Consider the following 20,329-nt stretch of genomic DNA (forward strand, 5'->3'; position numbering starts at 1 on the left):
CCAATTTATATAGCACCAAATCACAACAACAGTTTCCTCAAAGGGTTTTATATTGTAAGCATTTTACTGTATCACCCCAATAGAGCACTTGGCTCCCTGTTAAATCTAGAATAGAATTTAAAATCCTTCTCCTCACCTACAAGGTCTTGAATAATCAGGCCCCATCTTATCTCAAAGACCTCATAGTACCATATCACCCCAACAGAGCACTTCACTCTCAGACTGCTGGCTTACTTGTGGTTCCTAGGATACTTAAGAGTAGAATGGGAGGCAGAGCCTTCAGCTTTCAGGCGCCTCTTCTGTGGAACCAGCTTCCAGCTTGGATTCAGGAGACAGACACCCTCTCTATTTTTAAGATTAGGCTTAAAACTTTCCTTTATGATCAACTTATAGTTAGGGCTGGATCAGGTGACCCTGAACCATCCCTTAGTTATGCTGCTATAGGCCTAGGCTGCTGGGTGTTTCTTCTTCTGTCACTTCTTTTCACTCTCTTTGTGTTTATACTCCACTCTGCATTTAATCATTAGTTATGTTGGGGTGGCTGTAGCTCAGTAGGTAGAGCAGGTCACCCACTGATCGGAAGGTCAGCGGTTCGATTCCTGGCTACTCCAGGCTACATGCCATTGTATCCTTGGGCAAGATACTTAACCCCAAGTTGCTCTCCGACCGTCCTGTCGGAGTATGAATGTGTGTGAATGATAGCTAATTAAAAGCACTTAGCTTAGCAAAACATGGAAGTGCTTGTATGAATGGGAGTGCATGGGTGAATGTAAAAACATGTTGTATAAGCGCTTTGAGTGCTCTGATTGAGTAGAAAAGCGCTATATAAGAACTAGTCCATTTACCATTTATTATTAATCTCTGGCTCTCTTCCACAGCATGCCTTTTGTCCTATCTCTGTCACCTCACCCCCAACAAGTCACTGCAGATCGCTGCCCCTGAGTGGAGGTTTCTTCCTGTTAAAAGGGAGTTTTTCCTTCCCACTGTCGCCAAGTGCTGCTCATAGAGGGTCGTTCTGATTATTGGGGTTTTCTCTGACTCTTCACATTACAATATAAAGCACCTTGAGGCAACTGTTGTTCTGTTTTGGTGTTATGTATATCAAATTGAATTGAAATTGAATTAAAAATGGAACTATGGGCTTGATTCATTTATTGATTTAGTCCTTCATATATCAGACTGGAGGATCTGGGACTGGGGCTTAAACCACCAATCTTCTGAGTCTGTAACAGACCACAAAAATACCTTCTTTGAAAGCTGCATACAGAGTAGAATGTCTCACTAATTCAGCTTTTTTTTTTTTTTTTGCTTACTGTAGTTCTATAATCCCCCCCTCTATCTCCCATTTTTTCCTCTAGGATATGGTAACATTGCCCCAAGCACCGAGGGAGGCAAGATTTTCTGCATTCTGTATGCAATATTTGGCATCCCGCTGTTTGGATTTCTCCTGGCAGGTGTTGGGGACCAGCTAGGTACCATATTTGTCAAAAGCATTGCCAAAGTGGAGAAAATGTTTCGGGTGAGTCATAGTGGTACTGTTCTATTATGTGCAGCATAAATTTGTGGAAATTATATACTTGTCAACTAGACATTTCTGATGTAGGTCTCTCTCTCTCTCTCTCTCTCTCTCTCTCTCTCTCTCTCTCTCTCTCTCTCTCTCTCTCTCTCTCTCTCTCTCTCTCTCTCTCTCTCTCTCACACACACACACACACACACACACACACACACAGAATAAACAAAACCAGATCAGTCAGACTAAAATCCGGGTGGCGTCCACCCTCCTCTTCATTCTGGCCGGCTGCATCTTGTTTGTCACCATCCCAGCTGTGATCTTCAAACACATTGAGGGCTGGACAGCTCTGGAGTCTACCTATTTTGTCGTCATTACACTGACAACAGTTGGAATAGGCGATTATGTGGCAGGTGAGTGCTTGTCATTCATTCTCCATTAGTCACACTTTATAATTACAAATGCAATAATAACTTATTTTAAGAACATCTGAAGACCATCACACCCAACAATTAGGTTTTTTTTTGGACAAGTCTAGAGCAGTTAACCCAGTTTTGGATTTGGGACAGCCATGCACCATGAGTGGTTGGGGGTTGAGGTGAAATTGAAGAAAAAAGAAGAGTATAGAGAGACAATGGCAAAACAAACTATGGGAGAGAGAAGACTACCGTATTTTCCGGAGTATAAGTCGCACTTTTTTTCATAGTTTGGCTGGGGGTGCGACCTATACTCCGGAGCGACGTATATGTGACATTTATAACACATGAACCAAAATACTCCAGCCACTTGACATCTCCGTGAACTGCAGCTTTAAGGCAGTCTTGCGTAACCTGTGGGCGCAGTGGATGATGGATGGAGAGCACAGCTTAACGGCAACTGGGAGAATGCGCCACCCAACTTTCCTGGAAGTCATTGGATGGATCAAGAAAACATGGGCTTCAGTGACAAACCATCCTGTTGGGATTCAGAAAGGCTGGAATAATTGGAACTGCAGCTGACGACGAGTCTGACTAACGCGACACAGAAGAGGAAGCGGCGCTTCGTCTACGGAGTGTACGGAATTGTTTAGAAGTGACACCGAGGATGAAGAATTCAATGGATTGATGGTTTGGTTAACTTGTTAGTATGTTCTTTATGCTATGGTTATCTGAATAACTTAATGTTACGTTAACATACCGAACACGTGTTCGTTGTGCGTCATGTAGCTGAATGTGCTACGTTAGCATAACGTAGGCGTAACCGTGTTCGTCCTGTTCTTTAATCCATTATTATTTTAAATTGCCGTTCAAGATGGAATTTCTGCTCTGAGTCTCGGATTCTATCAACCCCCCCCCCCCCCCCCCCCCCCCCCCCCCCCCCCCAAAAAAGTGCGCCTTATAGTCCAGTGCGACCTATATATGTTTTTTTCTTCTTTATTATGCATTTTTTGGCTGGTGCGACCTATACTCCGGAGCGACGTATAGTCCGAAAAATACGGTAAATAAAACAGCATGTAGCAAGGGCATGTAAACACATCACTGAGTAAAAAGGGGGGATTGCCCAGTGCATTATGGGAAATTCCTCAGCAACTGGAGCCTAAAGCAGTATAACCAAGAGAGGTTTCAGGTTCACTTTATCGAGCCCTTAACTATAAACTTCATCAAAAGGAATGTCTGACTCTAATTTTAATAGTAGAGAAGAAGCTAAGTCTGCACTCTGGTGTTAAAGACCCCATATGATGTTATGGTTTTGTTAAGATACACTGGGGATGGGGCCTGATGATCAGGACTTTGTATGTTAGACAAAGGATTGCAATTAATTTCAGGATTTAACAGGAAGCCAGTGAAGAGAAGCTGATATGGGAGAAATCTGCTCTCTCTTTCTAGTCCCTGTCAGTTCTCTAGCTGCAGCATTTTAATCAAACTGAAGGCTTTTCAGGGTCCTTTTAGAACACCCTGGTAATGTATGCAAATGTATAAACTAGTTTTTCAGCATCACTCTGAGACAGAATGTTTCTAATTTTAGCAGTCATATTGCACAGATGATAGAAGGCAGTCCTACATATTTGTTTAATGAGCAACAAAGGATGTATCATGGACCCGAATATCTCCAAGATTCCTGTCAGAGCTGCTGGCCAGCTTGACAGCTTAGAATTCAGAAACAGAAAGTTAGTGGTCATCCAGACTTTTACGTCTTTAAAACATGCATTTAGTTTAACTTGATTTGATAGATAAATAAAACTGGGTATCATCTGCATAGCAATGAAAGTGTATGCTATGTTTTATAATAACTGTATCTAATGTAGAAGGCTGTGGTCCTAGCACAGAACCCTGTGGAACTCTATGATTAGCTTCTTTGTGTGAAGAAGAAGGCTCCCCATTTACATGCATAAATTGGAGTCTATTAGATGTACCAACAGTAGAATATGCTGTAGTAACTGCATTAAAATGTTGTTATTGAACGTATGGAATGCTGCACTGAGGTCTAACAGGACAAGCAGACAGACAAGTACACTGTCAGAGGTCATAAGAATATAATTAGTAGCCTTGACTAGTGCTCTTTCTGTGCTATGATGAAGTTTAAATCCTGACTGAAACTCATTCAGATAAACAACTCCTCTGCAAATTGAACTGTTTTTAAATAAAGGGAAGGTTAGAAATTAGTCAATAATTAATCAAGCTTTTTGAATAATAGTTTAAAACAGTCACCATGTACCTATAGTGCATAGTTTGCATCTGTGCAATGAATTGCTTTTCTATTAATGTATAAATACATAAATCAAGTCTTTTCTGCTTTTATGCATACAAGATGTGATCAGAAACTTGTGAGAATGGGTTCATAAAAATCAAAAGCCTTTCTGATTGAAATGTTTCAGTTATTCAAGATTCAAGATTCAAGAAGTTTATTGTCATGTACACCGCAAAACACTGTGGTTATGCTGAGCAATGAAATTCTTACTTGCGACTGCTTTACAAACAATTGAAATAAGCAACTAAGTTAAAATAAAATTTAAGAACTAGTATCTTAGGAAAGTAAAAGTAGAAAATAAAAATAAATAAATAATAAAGCAAGTGCAATATATACAGATATATACAGATGAAAGAAAGGCAGGTAATCACAGTTTGGTAATCAGTCAGTGGTTCAGTAGCCTGATGGCCTGTGGATAGAAACTGTTTTTTTGTTGGATCATGTTGGATGTTGGATCAGTCAGTCCAGGAAGGCACATTCTCATCAAATTGAGAATTAAGGTTCATATTTCTTGGTGTTGGCTCTCATTGTGGTATTGTATCACTTCCTGTTCCTGTTACAGACCACAGTGGTGTTTTTGTGTAGCTTAATCAATTCTAAATCTCTAGATGACTTATTTCATAGTGTAATCTTCATGTGCTTTAGTCAAAGCACACTCTCTGCTGAATCACCTGCAAATTATATTCACAGTATTCACTTAGTGTTTCTTTAGTGTTTCTTAGCGTAGCATAGCTATTAGCTATTATCTGTACGGAGTCACAAACAGCATGTCCCTCCTGAACCTTCCTGCTGTGTGTGTCACAGGTTTAGTTACTCCTCTGCCTCTTTTAGCAGTAACGGCACTTGTAATAAATGTAGCCTTTCTGTAGCTTTGGAGGCCAGGCTCAGTGAACTGGAGACTCAACTCTGCATTCTGGAAAATCTTGTAGTTAGTCAGGCTCCTGTAGTCGGTTTGGACCAACATAGCTTAGACGCCATTGGCTCTCGCCCAGCAGACCATCCCAAGCAGCAGGGAAATCAGGCTGTCTGGATGACTATGAGGAGGAAACGTAGCCCTAAACAGAAGCCCTCGTACACCACCAACCCGTTCACGTTTCAAATCATTTTTCACCCCTCATCGACACACCCACCAAGAAACAAACTCTAGTTACTAGCAACTCTGTTAAGAAACTTGAAGCTAGAGACACCAGCAACCAGCAAGCCTAGTGGTTGATATGCCCATGAGTCCTCTCCAGCCAACCTGAAAATGACAACCTCAACACTGCATTTAATTTATTATTCTTTTAAATATAAATGAGCCCACCCACCACTTTAATCACACTCTGGATTTTATTCTGACATAAGGCATAGAAATTAAAGATTTAACTGTATTCCCTGAAAACCACCTTCTGTCTGATCATTTCTTAATAAAGAGAAATTTACAATAAGTGATTTCACAGCAGTGGGGACTCCATACCATTAAAGTAGATGTCTTTCTGAAAGTCCTGTAACTAACATTGAGGATGTAATTCCTAAGATGTTCATTTAGCCTGGAAAAACAGCCTGCTGCTCTATTAAAATAGTTCTCCATAAAGCTAAGACATCTTAATATTCATCACTGATTGAAGAAAATAAGAACAACCCCAGGTTTGTTTTCAGCACTGTAGCCACACTCTTAACCCAGATATTAATTGTAATTAAACGTTTTAGTAATCATTACTTATTCTTTCGTCTTTGGTAAAAATGTTGTCCCATTACTAAATCAAATTAGTTAACTGTACGTTTCTACACAAATATAGAGTGTAATGAACTTGTTAAGCAGAGATTACTAAAGATATTATGTTTTTGAAGTGAAGGGGCGGGGCATATTCAAACTGCTGCAACATGCACCGTGGCAAGTTCAACGGCTCCTGACTGGTAAGTGTGAAGAATAACTATTTTAAATAATACTAGCTATTTCTTTGCTTAAAAGATAGCTGAGTTCCATGTGCAGCTATAACTGAAAATTATAGTTACAGCCTACTGCCACCATTATCAACACTTTGTAAAGGTAAAGTGAGGGGTTTTGGAATCGAAGTTAAATATCGCGAGTGGAGTGGCGAGCGCGAATGTTAGCATTGGCTTAGTGTTAGCGTACTGACGAGTCTCAGTTTATAACGGACAGTTACTTTAGGAGAGATGTAGTTTGCTGAAATAAACCTTTACTACACCAAGTTTAAGCCGAGTGTATCCTGTCTCTGAGAGTAATTTTTTTTAATTGAAAAAGCCGCTCCAGTAGTGTCAAGACAGCTAAATGCTATCGTTAGCTTAGCGTTTCACATCGTTCGTAACAGCATGTGCTTGTGTTAACATAGTACACGTTTTTTTCTATACGGTTTCGTATGTACTGAAATGTAATGGTCGGACACAAAGGTTGAAATCTTGTATGACTAAAGAGCTGAAGCTGAGGTTATCGCCAGTTGTTCTTCTTCACCTCTGCAGACTCTTAAAATACAGAACTGACAACAAGTTAGAAACGTTATTAAACCTGTCAGTTGTCTGCAGACAGAAGGGTAAGCCTAACTCATTCGGCAATATTTTAACTCTAATGTGAAACGGGAAAACAAAATTTTCAGGCTGAGAACAGAAATTTCAAAGGGAGACAGTATTTAAAAGTACCATATTTCCTTGATCGCTGATGACATGGTTGTGGACAAGTGTGCTAAAATCTTTATTATTTTTTGTTCTTACAGGTCCGTGTGAAGATGCAGTGGAAGTGCAAATACTGTGAGTTTACATCAGAGAAAAGGGGTTACCTCTTAAAACATTACAGGCTAAAACATGGAAGCTACACCAGAACTGTACCATTCATTTCCTTGCTTACACCAAGAGTGTTTATGCACATTTAAGTCCATCAGTGCACTTAGGGTCCACTTATCCAAAATTCACCAGAAAGACCAAGATGCACAACTGTGTGAAACACTGACCTTTCACTGTCAGTCCTGTGATTTTTCTGCTGCTTGCACAGAGGCAGTTTTTATCACTCACTTGCGGAGTACACATTTAAAAGTTAATCACAGAGTCCACTGTCCATATAATGGGTGTAACTTTAATACTACTGTGTACTCCACATTCAATGCACACAGAAGTAAACAGCACAGAACAGGCAATTGGAAGATGTTCAAACCAGAAATAGTGTCTGGTAGTGAAACCAATGAAGTGGCAGAAGAGGAACCTGGGCCCCCAAACAACACTGTTGATTTAGAAGGCAGCGAAGAGTCCAGCGATGAAGAGCATCATGATCTTGGGAAACAGTTGGAGCACAACCTAGCTGCTCTTTTTTTAAAGATGCAAACCATCCTCCACATTCCACAAAGTTCTATCGATGAAGTTATACAACAGCTCCTACATTTACGTGAACTGTCCCAACCACTGCTGCACAATTCAGTCAAGGACATTTTGAAGCTACACACAGATGTAGATGATTCAACTGTGAAACAAGTAGTCAGGGCTGCCTCAGAGAGCAATATCATACTAAAGTATTGTGGCAAGGGTGGCTCCTTATCAACCTCTAAAAGGAGAGCAGCATATGTAAACAAAAACTTTGATGTGGTTATGCCAGTTGAGTACTTTATTGCCAGGGAAAAGAAATCTAGTGCTGTATATGTTCCTATAAATGCCATGTTACAGAAAATGTTGAACAGGGCAGACATTTTAGATAAAGCTCTTCCAGTACAAAAACATGTGCCACATGAGTACAGTACATACAGAGATGGTTTGTACTGTAAAGAAAATGGCCCCTTAACAGCGAGGAATTCAGAATCGCTGTTGGACTTTACACAGATGATTTTGAAGTGTCTAATCCATTCGGGACATCTAAGAAAAAACATAAAATGAGTGCAGTGTATTGGGTGCTTGCCAATGTGCCATCAAAATATAGGTCCACACTCCAGTCCATTCAACTTGGCTCTTTTATGTAAAGCCTCTGATGTAAAAGAATATGGCTATGCTAAAACTCTTCATCCTCTGATCAGGATCTGGTTTCTTTGGAGCAAGATGGCCTAAATGTTGAGAAGTTGGGAGCATGTGTCAAAGGCACAGTGTTGTATGTGGCTGCTGATAACTTGGCTGCTCATTCTTTTGCAGGATTCTTTGAGAGCTTTGGAGTGGACAAGTTCTGCAGGTTCTGCATGGCAACGATGAGTGAGATCCAAGACAAGGAGGTAAGCTCAGGCTCTTTTGAACCCCGAACTGCAGACATTCACAACAAACAGGTACAGGAGGTACAGCAGGATCCCACTTTGGCAAAACAGTATGGTGTAAAGGGACGATGTGTACTAACTGACAGTCTGGAGCACTTTCATGTTGTTCATGGCTATCCCCCTGACATCCTACACGACTTTTTTGAAGGGGTTGTTCCTGTTGAGTTATCACTCTGCATTTCAGAACTGATTTCTAAGAAATATTTCACATTAGAAACACTGAACCATGCTATCACATCTTTTGCATATGCTTTTCATGACAAAACTGACCAGCCTCAGCCTATTGCCCAAGGCTTCTCTACCAAAGGGACCATAGGTGGAAATGGCCATGAGAACTGGGCTCTAATCAGGTTGCTCCCACTTCTCATTGGCCATAAAGTGCCTGAAGGGGGACGATGCCTGGAACGTTCTGATGCTCCTTAAAGATATTGTTGAATTGGCTGTAGCAACAAGGCACACTGAAGAGTCTATACATTTCTTTGAATGCAAAGTGTCAGAACACAGAGAACTGTTGCAAACTACATTCCCAAATTTCAAATTGCGTCCAAAACACCACTTCATTGAGCATTATCCTGAGATGATTAAGGCATTTGGCCCACTGTCAGATGTCTGGACAATGCGTTTCGAGGGAAAACATAAATTCTTCAAGCGGGTCATTCGTAATGCACACAACTTCAGACATGTGGCACTTACACTGGCTGTAAAGCATCAGAAAATGATGGCTTACTGTTTGGACACAAGTTCGTTTTTCAAGCCCTCAGTTGAGCTGGACAAGGTTACCACAGCACTGATCACATCTTTCCCCGAGAATGTCCAACAAGTTTTCTGCAATAGAGTACCCCAACTTACAAAGGTTATGGTTGCATCATCAGTCTCTGTAGATGGAATTAGATATTATGCTGATATGATACTCTGTTGGTTCATGTTCAGGCCTCCCCAAATTTCAAACAGATCAAGCAGATTGTGGCAATAAACACAGAGATCTTGTTTGTCTGCAATACAATGATGGCATGGTACCATGAACATGTCAGATCATTTGAACTCTGTGGCAGCACAAATCCCTCTTTATGTGTGGTGGAACTAAAAGAGCTGAATGATGTTTTCCCTCTGTCAGCATACAGATTTGGAGAAAATTCAGTAGTGACACTCACTCGTTATATTCTGTGTTGAGAAACCACAAGTGTTGTCAGTCCTAGCATTGCTCTAGATAGAGTCTAAATGTAAGCCTAATTGGTAATTTTGTATCTTTTTTGATAAGCCTTATGTTAAACTGAATATCTATGTCTTTGTGTATATATTTCTAATAAGCTATTTTTTTTATTTCCAAGATGGCAGCACACCAGAAGATGACCTTGAGAGTAATTTTCACAGAGACGGATATAAGAAAGGTTGTTCTGAATACGAGACCCACTACAGTGGAGGATTTGATAGGCAAGCTTAAAGATCACTGGGACTTAATTTTAACTTCAGTCTCCAGTACCAAGATCCTGAATTCAATTATGAAGTGTGCAATCTGACAGATATCGAAGATCTTCCTGAAAAACCAACAGTCAAGGTCATCCCTCTACTTGAGTTGGTATCTGTCTCAACATCTGAAGAAATCTTGAGTGGCACACCCAGTGTAGCAGATACAGAGATCCTCTCTACATCCTCGCAGGAGCGACAGAAACAGTGGCCAGATTGTTTTGATATCCCAGATTTTTCTGTTGATGTAGCATATAGACTTAGGCAAGCAGATCATCAGTTTCTTCGTGATGGTACGCACCTGAAAGTAACAAAAGAGCTGAAACATGAGATTCTTGAAAGATTGGCAGAGAGCATGTATAGTTGCACAGCATACCCAAATAATGCTCAGTTTGAAAGTGTTGCACAAGCCCTCATAAGCAAGCACCCCTCTCTCCAGGAGCGAGGCTCAACCAGTCGCTGTAGTGGCTGGAAAAATAGTCTAAAATTTAAAATGGCTAATTACAGAACAAAGCGCAGAAGATCAGGGTGCCTTGATGTAGCAGTAAATGCAGGGAAATGAGGAGGGCATTCAACTGAAGGAGAACCAGCCAACAAGAACATCAAGAAAGGCGAGATCAACTTCTTACCCAACTTTCCAGAGGGATTTAATCAGGTAGCCCTTGAGGGTGCCCACAAAGACTTGGTTAATGAAATGCAGAAGAGAACACCAAATGGACAGCTTGTGAAAGAGAAGATGGATCTGACATTTGCATTGAGAAGAAAAGAGGTGGTGGAGTCAGAACCTGCTGTATGTGAGATGGTGGAACGTTGGCCTGCTCTTTTCACAGAAGATCAGGTTAGTTCATTCATGATTAAGATAATGAGAACTTTTTTTTAAATATGTGTCTGTGTTTCTCTTAGGAAACTGCCTTTATAAAACCTAAAAATATTTATCTGTTAGCCATTCCCACTGTCAGCAAAAAAAGTAATTTTACCATGCAGGACATGGGAGTTGCTATCTACAGCTGCCTTTATCTTTTTTGGTAAGGAATATTGTATATTGAGTTAGTCATTATTGTGAAATCAATCCCAACACCCTGATGCAGAACTCTGATTTCAGATTATTCTGAAGAGGTTTATCATCTATTAATTCCCTGTTCACAGTACGCTATCCTGCTTATTAAAAGGTTACTTGCCAACAAAAATATATAATTTGACGCAAAATATTAATAGTCTGTTTATATGTAGCAATGGTCTGCTACACAAAAGTAACACAATACCACAAACAATCAGGGCAGTAGAAAAGCAACTCCTGTGTTGTGCGCGGTACAAAGTTTTTGTCAAAGACGTTTGACTAGAATAACTGAAATATCCCCAAATTTAAAGTGTAAAGTGAGTGAGTTGAAGGGGGCTTTGTGTTTTACAGCTGACCATGTCCACACCTGTGCAATTTTTATTGCTGGCCTCACTCTGGTGCTTCCACCTTCAGTTATTAGCTGTAAAGATGTAATATTGGAGCATTTTCTGTATTTTGCAGGTATGCATGGAGTTCAACAGGATTGTTGGCAAGAATCTCAAACAGGAATTCTATGAGAGCATTGATCGGCACAGTCCTCGTCTTATCGAGATTTTTCGATCCAAGAGAGGGAACATTGGCCAAATGTTGACACAGCTTTCCCAACAAACAAAGGTTGGTCCTATTATGCACTTGCATTGTGTGCAACAGCTCATGTAATGACTTGGCTTTAAGTCCAACTGTGTTCATTTTCATGCTTCCCATAGATTGTTGAAATGATTAAAAGATTTTGAATTTAGGGATGGAAAAACAAGGCTGAGTTTCTGAACTTCACTAAAACCTTCAGAGAACTTCAGTAAAACCTGCTAGTTCTTCTCAGTGTTGTAACAGTGGGTTAATTAACCATGAGCCATGTATTTCTTAAATTTTAGGGAATGTGCCTTCAAAAGTCCTTGATTACCATTAGGGATGCACTGATATTAAAATGTGGGATGATATCGATACCCGATATTAATATTGCTGTTATGGCAGATAACTGATAATGTATACAATATATATATTTCACTACCCTTTCGACACCTTGGAAAAAACAAAACAATCCCACCGCTGACATTGATTCTCTGCTTCAGATGAACTCCTCACAATCTTGCGCTGCATCGCTGTCACATGACCAAACAAATACCACATGACCAACCTCCTCCCCTGCCCGTCAAGAAGATGGAAATAGATATGGGTTGTTAATATTGACCCAGTTTTATTTATCGGACCAATACTCACATGTTAACAAATGACTAATATTGGCTGATACCGATGTTAATGCCGATATATTGTACATTCGTAATAACGATGCTTAAGAAGGTGTGGGGACTTTATATTGTTTAATACAATCAATTGTGCTTAGTTACTTGCTTATTTTTGTCATTTTACTGCCCAAAAGACTGCAGAGCCAACTGATATTCGAACACTGGTGCTCAGAGGACTTCCTGTTATCCTTGGTGACAACCCCACAGACTTCTACAAACCAGCCTTTGTAAGTAATTTTACTTAAAGACTACCTAAAGGAACAATAACAACTCAATCTTGAATTTTCACTCTTATACATGGTTCTCATGGGTCTTTGAAATACTTTAAATTCTTTAATATTTACTTTGCAATAATGTTTTGCAGCTGTGTTGTATGACCTATTTATCCAAAGTCAGTGTATTACTTGCATTAAGTGCCATTTGACATGGCCCCTGTTTGGAAAAGCAGCAGAGGTACTGGTGTAGGAAACTAAGCAATATACTGCTGTGATCAGTGTTTCTAACAACATTATTTTAGCCACCTAAAAAATCTAGATCAGTGAAATGTACACTATACATAGAATATTTTCACTGCATTACTGTCAGTCAGACCTCTGACATAAAATTACTTTTATATAAGTTGTATAAAGATTTCTCCTGCCAAACTTCATAGACAAAATCTGTTTACTTTGCTGAACAGAGGAACGGCTCTTCTACTGCTGCCTCAGTCTGTTCGATTGTGTTATTATTTGGTTGGTTTGAGTTCACTAAACTCACACAGTAGTACACATTTAAGGATCAAGGACATGCTAGACTAACAACTCTTGTGTTCTATGAGGTAAAATTACTAATTTTTCCTATGGCATTTGGTTGGCATGAAGAGAGTGCTGTAACTTAATTTTCTAGTCAGATAGGTCCGTTGGACAGCAGTTTGAGATGCTGAAAATAGTATGCGTCCACTAAAACTGATATAAATTTTTTGACTTATCTAAAAATACAAGCTGCAGCAGTAATTGCTTATCTACCTACATTGATCCACCTGCTGCTTCTCCAAAGTGGGGAAAGGCTGACCACCATCTACTGTAGGTAAATATGCTGATGCATCTGTAAGCACCTCATGCAACCCACTTTAAAGGGATAGTTTTTTTTTTATCTTAATTTATATCTTATGCTATGCTGTGTTGGGTTCATGTCAGGATTTGGGCATAGACAGACAGACGTGGGAAAACAGATGGCAGTTCCAGTGATTAAAGAAAACTTGTGAGCATAGTTTTAAATAATTCAAAGGATAAGGTATTGTTCCACTTAGCACTAGCACATGAAGATGCTAGATAGATGTTCTTTTGTGGAGCTCCAACTCATTCAACATTTACACTAGGAAACTAGGGCTGCATAGTATGATAAAACAGATGATATGACAGAAATTTCAATTTGATTGTGGAAGTTATTTCTTTTTATCAATTATTGATGTCACTGAAATATCATTGTTGTGCTCTTGTCATTTATAAAGGACTCAGATGACGATGACTCTTTCTGCAACATTGACATTGGGATCCTCCTCGTTCAACCTGAAGGTGCTGTGCCCTCATCCTCCCTGCATCTCAGTCCAGCCTCACTAAAAATTGTCATTGAGGGAGAAGTGGTGATGGACAACATTCAAGACCTGCCAAAAGCTATGTGTCTTCTCTTTGGACTTGCATATGCAATGCATCTCAGTTACCCCATTTCTATGAAGTTCACGTTCCAGTTCATCCAACAGATATTTCTTGAGCTGGGCCACGTTGAACTAAAACCAAAGTTACAAACATTGAAAAACCAGCTTGCGATGTAAAGAAATGTCTTGTGTGTTGTTGTCAGTGAACAGTCAGGGGGTTGAAAATATACTTGAGCAACTTTATCAACTCCATCTGCATTATCTAATGCAGTTCAGTGCAGCAGTACTGCCTCAACTTTTATTTCTTAAGAAAGTTTGTAATGTTCAGTTTACAGTGTTATAAGACACATCAATGTCAGGCCACTTGTACTCTACAAAACAGGATTTAGACGTGTATGCTCAGGGCTCCATAGTAATATTTAGTTGATACAGTTAAAGGAAAATTCAGCACTTTTCATATAAATGTCCAGTTTGTGTTGATGGTAAATGTAGTCATTTGAAGCAGTAAATTCAAAATAATGTAATTCCTCCTCAACAGCAACATTACCGCTTATTTTACAGGTTTTTTCAGTCAATAGCAGCACAGGAATTTATTGCTTCAGTTGATTACATTTACTAACAACACAGACTGTACATTTACATAAAACATGCAAAATTTTCCCTTAAACATAGTTGATCTGTGCATTTTCCAAGTTGGAGATTGTGTCCTATTTTAAGGTGTCCAGTTTTTCCAAAAGGATGCAAATATTTTTGTTGAATGCTGCTGCATTTGTATTCCTCCTCTAAACATGTTAGAATTGAGTTCAAGCACATATGCCTATTTTTACTTGCCTTTTGGATGGCAAACTTTTTTTTGAATGGCTACTGTTTTGATACTTTTTTATACTTGTGAAAAGCATGATGACAAACTATAGTTAAAATTGTCTTTTTGCGTAAGTATTCTGCAAAAAATAAAATATTGGAATATTGAAATGTATTTGATTTATTCTCTTTACAATTTAGTGTTACATTCAATACAACTTGAACATAAAAAGGGTAATAGGAAGAGGGTAAGAGGAAATGTTATTAATCATATTAACAAAATATAAATAGCTTTAAATGTTAAATTGCTTATTTGCTTTACAGTTTAGCTTAAAAGTAATTTTCACTCTTAATCCAAATTAGTTGAGTTTACTAGAAAATCGCGTGGAAACTCGTTGCCTTAAACCATTCTAGTTTTTACACAAAGATGAAACTAAACATGTTTAGTTGTGTTAACTTAGAACCTTAGTACAATGTATCAAACATGTTTAGTAGTATTTACTAAAATGGATTAGCTCTCATAAATAGGAAGAAATTTATATGAGCTAATCAATTTTAGTAAAGACTACTAAACATGTTTAGTTTCATCTTTGTGTAAAAACTAGAATGGTTTAAGGCAACGAGTTTCCACGCGATTTTCTAGTAAACTCAACTAATTTGGGTTAAGAGTGCAGGCTGACAAAGAGTCAGAGCTCTGTAGAGCCGAGTATTCCTTTCACTTTAATGACTTCATGATTTTCTTCACAAATAAAATTTTAACCATTAGAGAAGAAATGATTCATAACCATCTCAAAGATTATTCTTCATGTTCGGCTGCTTTCAGCACTGCTGGTATTTGTTTAGACTCTTTTGCTCCAGTTGATCTTTCAGAGTTAACTTCAATAGTTACTTCCTCCAAACCAGCAACATGTTTATTAGATCCCATTCCTACTAGACTGTTCAAAGAAGTCTTTCCGGGGTGGCTGTAGCTCAGTAGGTAGAGCAGGTCACTGATTGGAAGGTCAGCAGTTCGATTCCTGGCTACTCCAGGCTACATGCCAATGTATCCTTGGGCAAGATACTTACCGTATTTTTCGGACTATACGTCGCTCCGGAGTATAGGTCGCACCAGCCAAAAAATGCATAATAAAGAAGAAAAAACATATATAGGTCGCACTGGACTATAAGTCGCACTTTTTTGGAAGGAAGGGGGGGGGGGGTTGATAGAATCCGAGACTCAGAGCACAAATTCCATCTTGAACGGCAATTTAAAATAATAATGGATTAAAGAACAGGACGCACACGGTTACGCCTACGTTATGCTAACGTAGCACATTCAGCTACATGACGCACAACGAACACGTGTTCGGTATTGTAACGTTGTAAACACACTTCCAAAGTCGGCGATATTCACAACAAAGGTCGTCTTTATTAACAGAAAAACGGCTGCTGTAGGCCACAGCCACGCCAACCACAACTACAACAGCGGAACAGCAACACACACACAGGCAAGCTCTCGGTCTTTTTCTCTCTCTCCATGCTGCCTTCACGAACCTCCCGAACAGTCCGAAATCCCACAACATCAACACGCTCTCTAAACTAAGAGAATCGCTACAATATGTTAACGTAACATTAAGTTATTCAGATAACCATAGCATAAAGAACATACTAACAAGTTAACCAAACCATCAATCCATTGAATTCTTCATCCTCGGTGTCACTTCTAAACAATTCCGTACACTCCGTAGACGAAGCGCCGCTTCCTCTTCTGTGTCGCGTTAGTCAGACTCGTCGTCAGCTGCAGTTCCAATTATTCCAGCCTTTCTGAATCCCAACAGGATGGTTTGTCACTGAAGCCCATGTTTTCTTGATCCATCCAATGACTTCCAGGAAAGTTGGGTGGCGCATTCTCCCAGTTGCCGTTAAGCTGTGCTCTCCATCCATCATCCACTGCGCCCACAGGTTACGCAAGACTGCCTTAAAGCTGCAGTTCACGGAGATGTCAAGTGGCTGGAGTATTTTGGTTCATGTGTTATAAATGTCACATATACGTTGCTCCGGAGTATAGGTCGCACCCCCAGCCAAACTATGAAAAAAAGTGCGACTTATACTCCGGAAAATACGGTAACCCCAAGTTGCTCTCCGACCGTCCTGTCGGAGTATGAATGTGTGTGAATGTTAGTTAATTAAAAGCACTTAGCTTAGTAGAAACATGGAAGTGCTTGTATGAATGTGAGTGCATGGGTAAATGTAAAACGTGTTGTGTAAGCGCTTTGAGTGCTCTGATTGAGTAGAAAAGCGCTATATAAGAGCTAGTCCATTTACCATTAATTAATGCTTTGATCTTAAATATGATCAATCAGTCTTTATTAGTTGGCTATGTACCACAGACCTTCAAGGTGACAGCAATTAAACCTCTACTTAAAAAGCCATCACTGACCCAGCTGTCTTAGCTAATTATAGGCCAATCTCCAACCTTCCTTTTCTCTCAAAGATTCTTGAAAGAGTAGTTGTAAAACAGCTAACTGATCATCTGCAGAGGAACGGTTTATTTGAAGAGTTTCAGTCAGGTTTCAGAATTCATCACAGTACAGAAACAGCATTGGTGAAGGTTACAAATGATCTTCTTAGAGCCTCTGACAGTGGACTCATCTCTGTTCTTGTCCTGTTGGACCTCAGTGCAGCTTTGATACTGTTGACCATAACATTTTATTACAGAGATTAGAGCATGTGACAGTTAATCAGGGTTTTTAATGAAGGAAGACACCTAAAACAATTTAATTAAAAAAGTAAGACATCTAATGTAGTAAAGAATCAGAAAAAATACACACATGGCCATGTGGGGACCCAGAGTAAGAGTGTGCTCTCTCTCTCTCTCTGAGCCTGTGTTCCTGTCTAACATTTTTATACAGCTTGTTATCTAAACATGAACAATCTCTGGGTGCTATGAGTTGACCTTCGTCATTCAGTCTTGTTCAAGCTGGTTTTTCATGACCCAGATTCCTCTCAGTCATAAGCACATCTTCTTCCTGATGTTCCAATTTAATCAATAGAGAGAAATCTTGTCCAGATTAATGACAGAACATGGTGACGTTGGTGATGTTCTAATTGTACGTTCTCTGGCCAAGCCTCAAGATAAGATGCACTGAAAGAGAGAAGTTAGTACTTTCTGATCTGTTGCTCTCTGTCTAATGTATTATTAAATTTTTTATTATTTAGTTGATCCACTGTTTATTAATTAATTTACTGGAGTTTACCTTTAAACATCTGTCCTTTATTCACTGAGTAAAAAATAATCCCTAACACATGGCATAGGTATTAAAGGTACTGCACTGCAGTGGTTTGAATCATATTTATCTCATAGACTCCAATTTGTTCATGTAAATGGGGAGTCTTCTTCACACACTAAGGTTAATTATGGAGTTCCACAGGGTTCTGTGCTAGGACCAGTTTTATTTACATTATACATGCTTCCCTTAGGCAGTATTATTAGAAAGCACTGCATCAATTTTCATTGTTATGCAGATGATACTCAGCTTTACCTATCAATGAAGCCAGATGACACACATCAATTAGTTAAACTGCAGGAATGTCTTAAAGACATTAAGGCCTGGATGACCTCTAATTTCCTGCTTCTAAATTCAGATCAAACTGAAGTTCTTGTACTCGGCCCCACAAATCTTAGAAACATGGTGTCTAACCAGATACTTACTCTGGATGGCATTACTTTGGCCTCCAGTAACACTGTGAGAAATCTTGGAGTCATTTTTGACCAGGATATGTCCTTCAATGCACATATTAAACAAATATGTAGGACCGCTTTTTTGCATTTGTGCAATATTTCTAAAATTAGAAACATCCTTTCTCAGAGTGATGCTGAAAAGCTCATTCATGCATTTATTACTTCTAGGCTGGACTATTGTAATTCATTATTATCAGGCTGTCCTAAAAGCTCCCTGAAAAGCCTTCAGCTGATCCAAAATGCTGCAGCTAGAGTACTGACAGGGACTAGAAAGAGAGAGCAGATTTCTCCCATATTGGCTTCTCTTCATTGGCTCCCTGTTAAATCTAGAATAGAATTTAAAATTCTTCTCCTCACATACAAGGTCTTGAATAATCAGGCCCCATCTTATCTTGAAAGACACCCTCTCTATTTTTAAGATTAGGCTTAAAACTTTACTTTGTGATCAAGCTTATAGTTGGAATCATATAAATAAAATTTAACGGAATGGTGGAATCACAAAAATAAAGTTCTGTTTCAATATTACCCAACTTTTGTGTGGAGTATCATCACTAGTTAAAAGAGCTAGGCCTCCAGCCACAACCAAGCAGCTTTTCAGAGTGAGAAAAGGGCAGAGGGGGGAGTAATGAAGTAAAAATACTTTATTACTGTAAATAAGTAGATTTTTTTTTTAGGTATTTGTACTTTACTTGAGATTTATTTTTTGACAACATTTTAATTTTACTCCCTACATGTTAACACAAACATATCTACTTTGTGCTCCTTACATTTTCAATACAGGCTCATTACTCATTACTTTATGTTCAGGGGAGGTAAGATTATTTTTCATTACTTGCTTTACTGTGCTCCTTTAGACATCAAATTGATTTGAACCTAAGCGGAGGAAACAATAACATACAAAAGACAATGCTAATGGTGTAGCCATTATTGGTGCCTGTCAGACATGACTGATGGAAAAGACATCAAGATGAAAAAGGCAAAAGGCACTATACTTTAAAGTGGGTCGGAACGATATGGAGCAGCATTTTTGATGCCGATGTTAATGAAGTTGTGGTCACAGTACTTCAGCATTTAGTTAGTATAAAGCATTAATGTTTTATGTGTGGCAGGTATTTTCAATGTTTCTAAAAGCTCAAAAAATATCAGCAAACACAAGTGTTGTGCAGTTTGTCAGAGTATGTCAGCTAGATAAAGGTACAGTTGCTTTAGAAGGAAAAAAACATCTGTGAGATTCAGAGATGGAGAAGCACAGAACAGGCGGGGAAGAAGAGAGATTATTTTAAAGGTAATAACTGCTCAGTGGCATCTGAGAAACTGGAAATTTAAAGCTTCTTTGTCCTAATTCATTTTAAAGTTGTTGTTTTTTTAAAATCAGGTATTGCATCTGTCCAAGATGTGTTGCTGAAGTTGGACTGGTGCCACGTGGTTGTGATTTCATGGTTCCTAAGAGGTTACATCAAGGACAGCAGAGATCAATTTGAATTTAAAATGACCACATCTTTGTAAAAAAAAATATGCACATCATCTTCTGCACACTTGTAATTCAACATATTTTACATTATACATTATATGTTTGTGCAAAGGTTGAGCTCAGCCCCAGGTTTAAATCTTTATTTTCCACTGAGGACAGATATGTGATGGATGAAGGCCACACGGCAATGCTATTGTAATTTCCTAATAAAGAAAAAAGTAGCAGTAGCAAAGTGTAGCCATAATGAATGTTTGCCAGTTATGTTTATTCAGTTCAATTCAATTTTATTTATGTAGTACTAAGTCACAATAAACAGTCACTTCCAGGAGCTTTATACTGTAAAGTAAAGACCCTACAATAATACAGAGAAAACCCAACAGTCAAAACGACCCCCTATGAGCAGCACTTGGTGACAGTGAGAAGGAAAAACTCCCTTTAACAGGAAGAAACCTCCAGCAGAACCAGGCTCAGGGAGGGGGGG

General features: G+C 39.1%; 2 protein-coding genes across 3 annotated transcripts in view; both read left to right on the top strand.

Annotated features, from left to right (window-relative positions):
• Positions 1–20,329, top strand: part of kcnk10a (potassium channel, subfamily K, member 10a) — a 62,836-nt gene that overhangs the window by 40,471 nt on the left and 2,036 nt on the right. Inside the window, exons 4-5 of the mRNA XM_030722317.1 lie at positions 1,359–1,519; positions 1,731–1,923. Of these exons, the coding sequence (XP_030578177.1) occupies positions 1,359–1,519; positions 1,731–1,923 (354 nt within the window). The remainder of the gene's footprint in view (positions 1–1,358; positions 1,520–1,730; positions 1,924–20,329) is intronic.
• On the top strand, positions 5,940–14,805 carry LOC115774887 (uncharacterized). 2 transcript variants are annotated; one of them, XM_030722359.1, is made up of 7 exons: positions 5,940–6,133; positions 6,949–6,982; positions 8,342–8,418; positions 9,786–10,759; positions 11,441–11,593; positions 12,357–12,449; positions 13,712–14,805. In XM_030722359.1, exons 4-7 carry the CDS (start codon positions 10,616–10,618, stop codon positions 14,030–14,032), a joined length of 711 nt encoding a protein of 236 aa, XP_030578219.1. In that variant the 5' UTR covers positions 5,940–6,133; positions 6,949–6,982; positions 8,342–8,418; positions 9,786–10,615; the 3' UTR covers positions 14,033–14,805. The 2 variants fall into 2 exon arrangements, with proteins under 2 accessions (XP_030578219.1, XP_030578220.1); XM_030722360.1 differs by lacking the exon at positions 5,940–6,133 and adding an exon at positions 6,159–6,266.

The sequence above is a fragment of the Archocentrus centrarchus genome, chromosome 24, assembly GCF_007364275.1.
Source record: "Archocentrus centrarchus isolate MPI-CPG fArcCen1 chromosome 24, fArcCen1, whole genome shotgun sequence".
Classification (NCBI taxonomy): Eukaryota; Metazoa; Chordata; class Actinopteri; order Cichliformes; family Cichlidae; genus Archocentrus; species Archocentrus centrarchus.

What these genes read in the sequence shown, in the direction of transcription:
- LOC115774887 (XM_030722359.1), top strand. Translation starts at nt 10,616, where the DNA reads ATGCAGAAGAGAACACCAAATGGACAGCTTGTGAAAGAGAAGATGGAT. An exon ending in CTCTTTTCACAGAAGATCAG is followed by an intron (nt 10,760 to 11,440) that starts GTTAGTTCATTC and finishes TGTATTTTGCAG; the next exon opens with GTATGCATGGAGTTCAACAG. An exon ending in ACTTCTACAAACCAGCCTTT is followed by an intron (nt 12,450 to 13,711) that starts GTAAGTAATTTT and finishes TCATTTATAAAG; the next exon opens with GACTCAGATGACGATGACTC.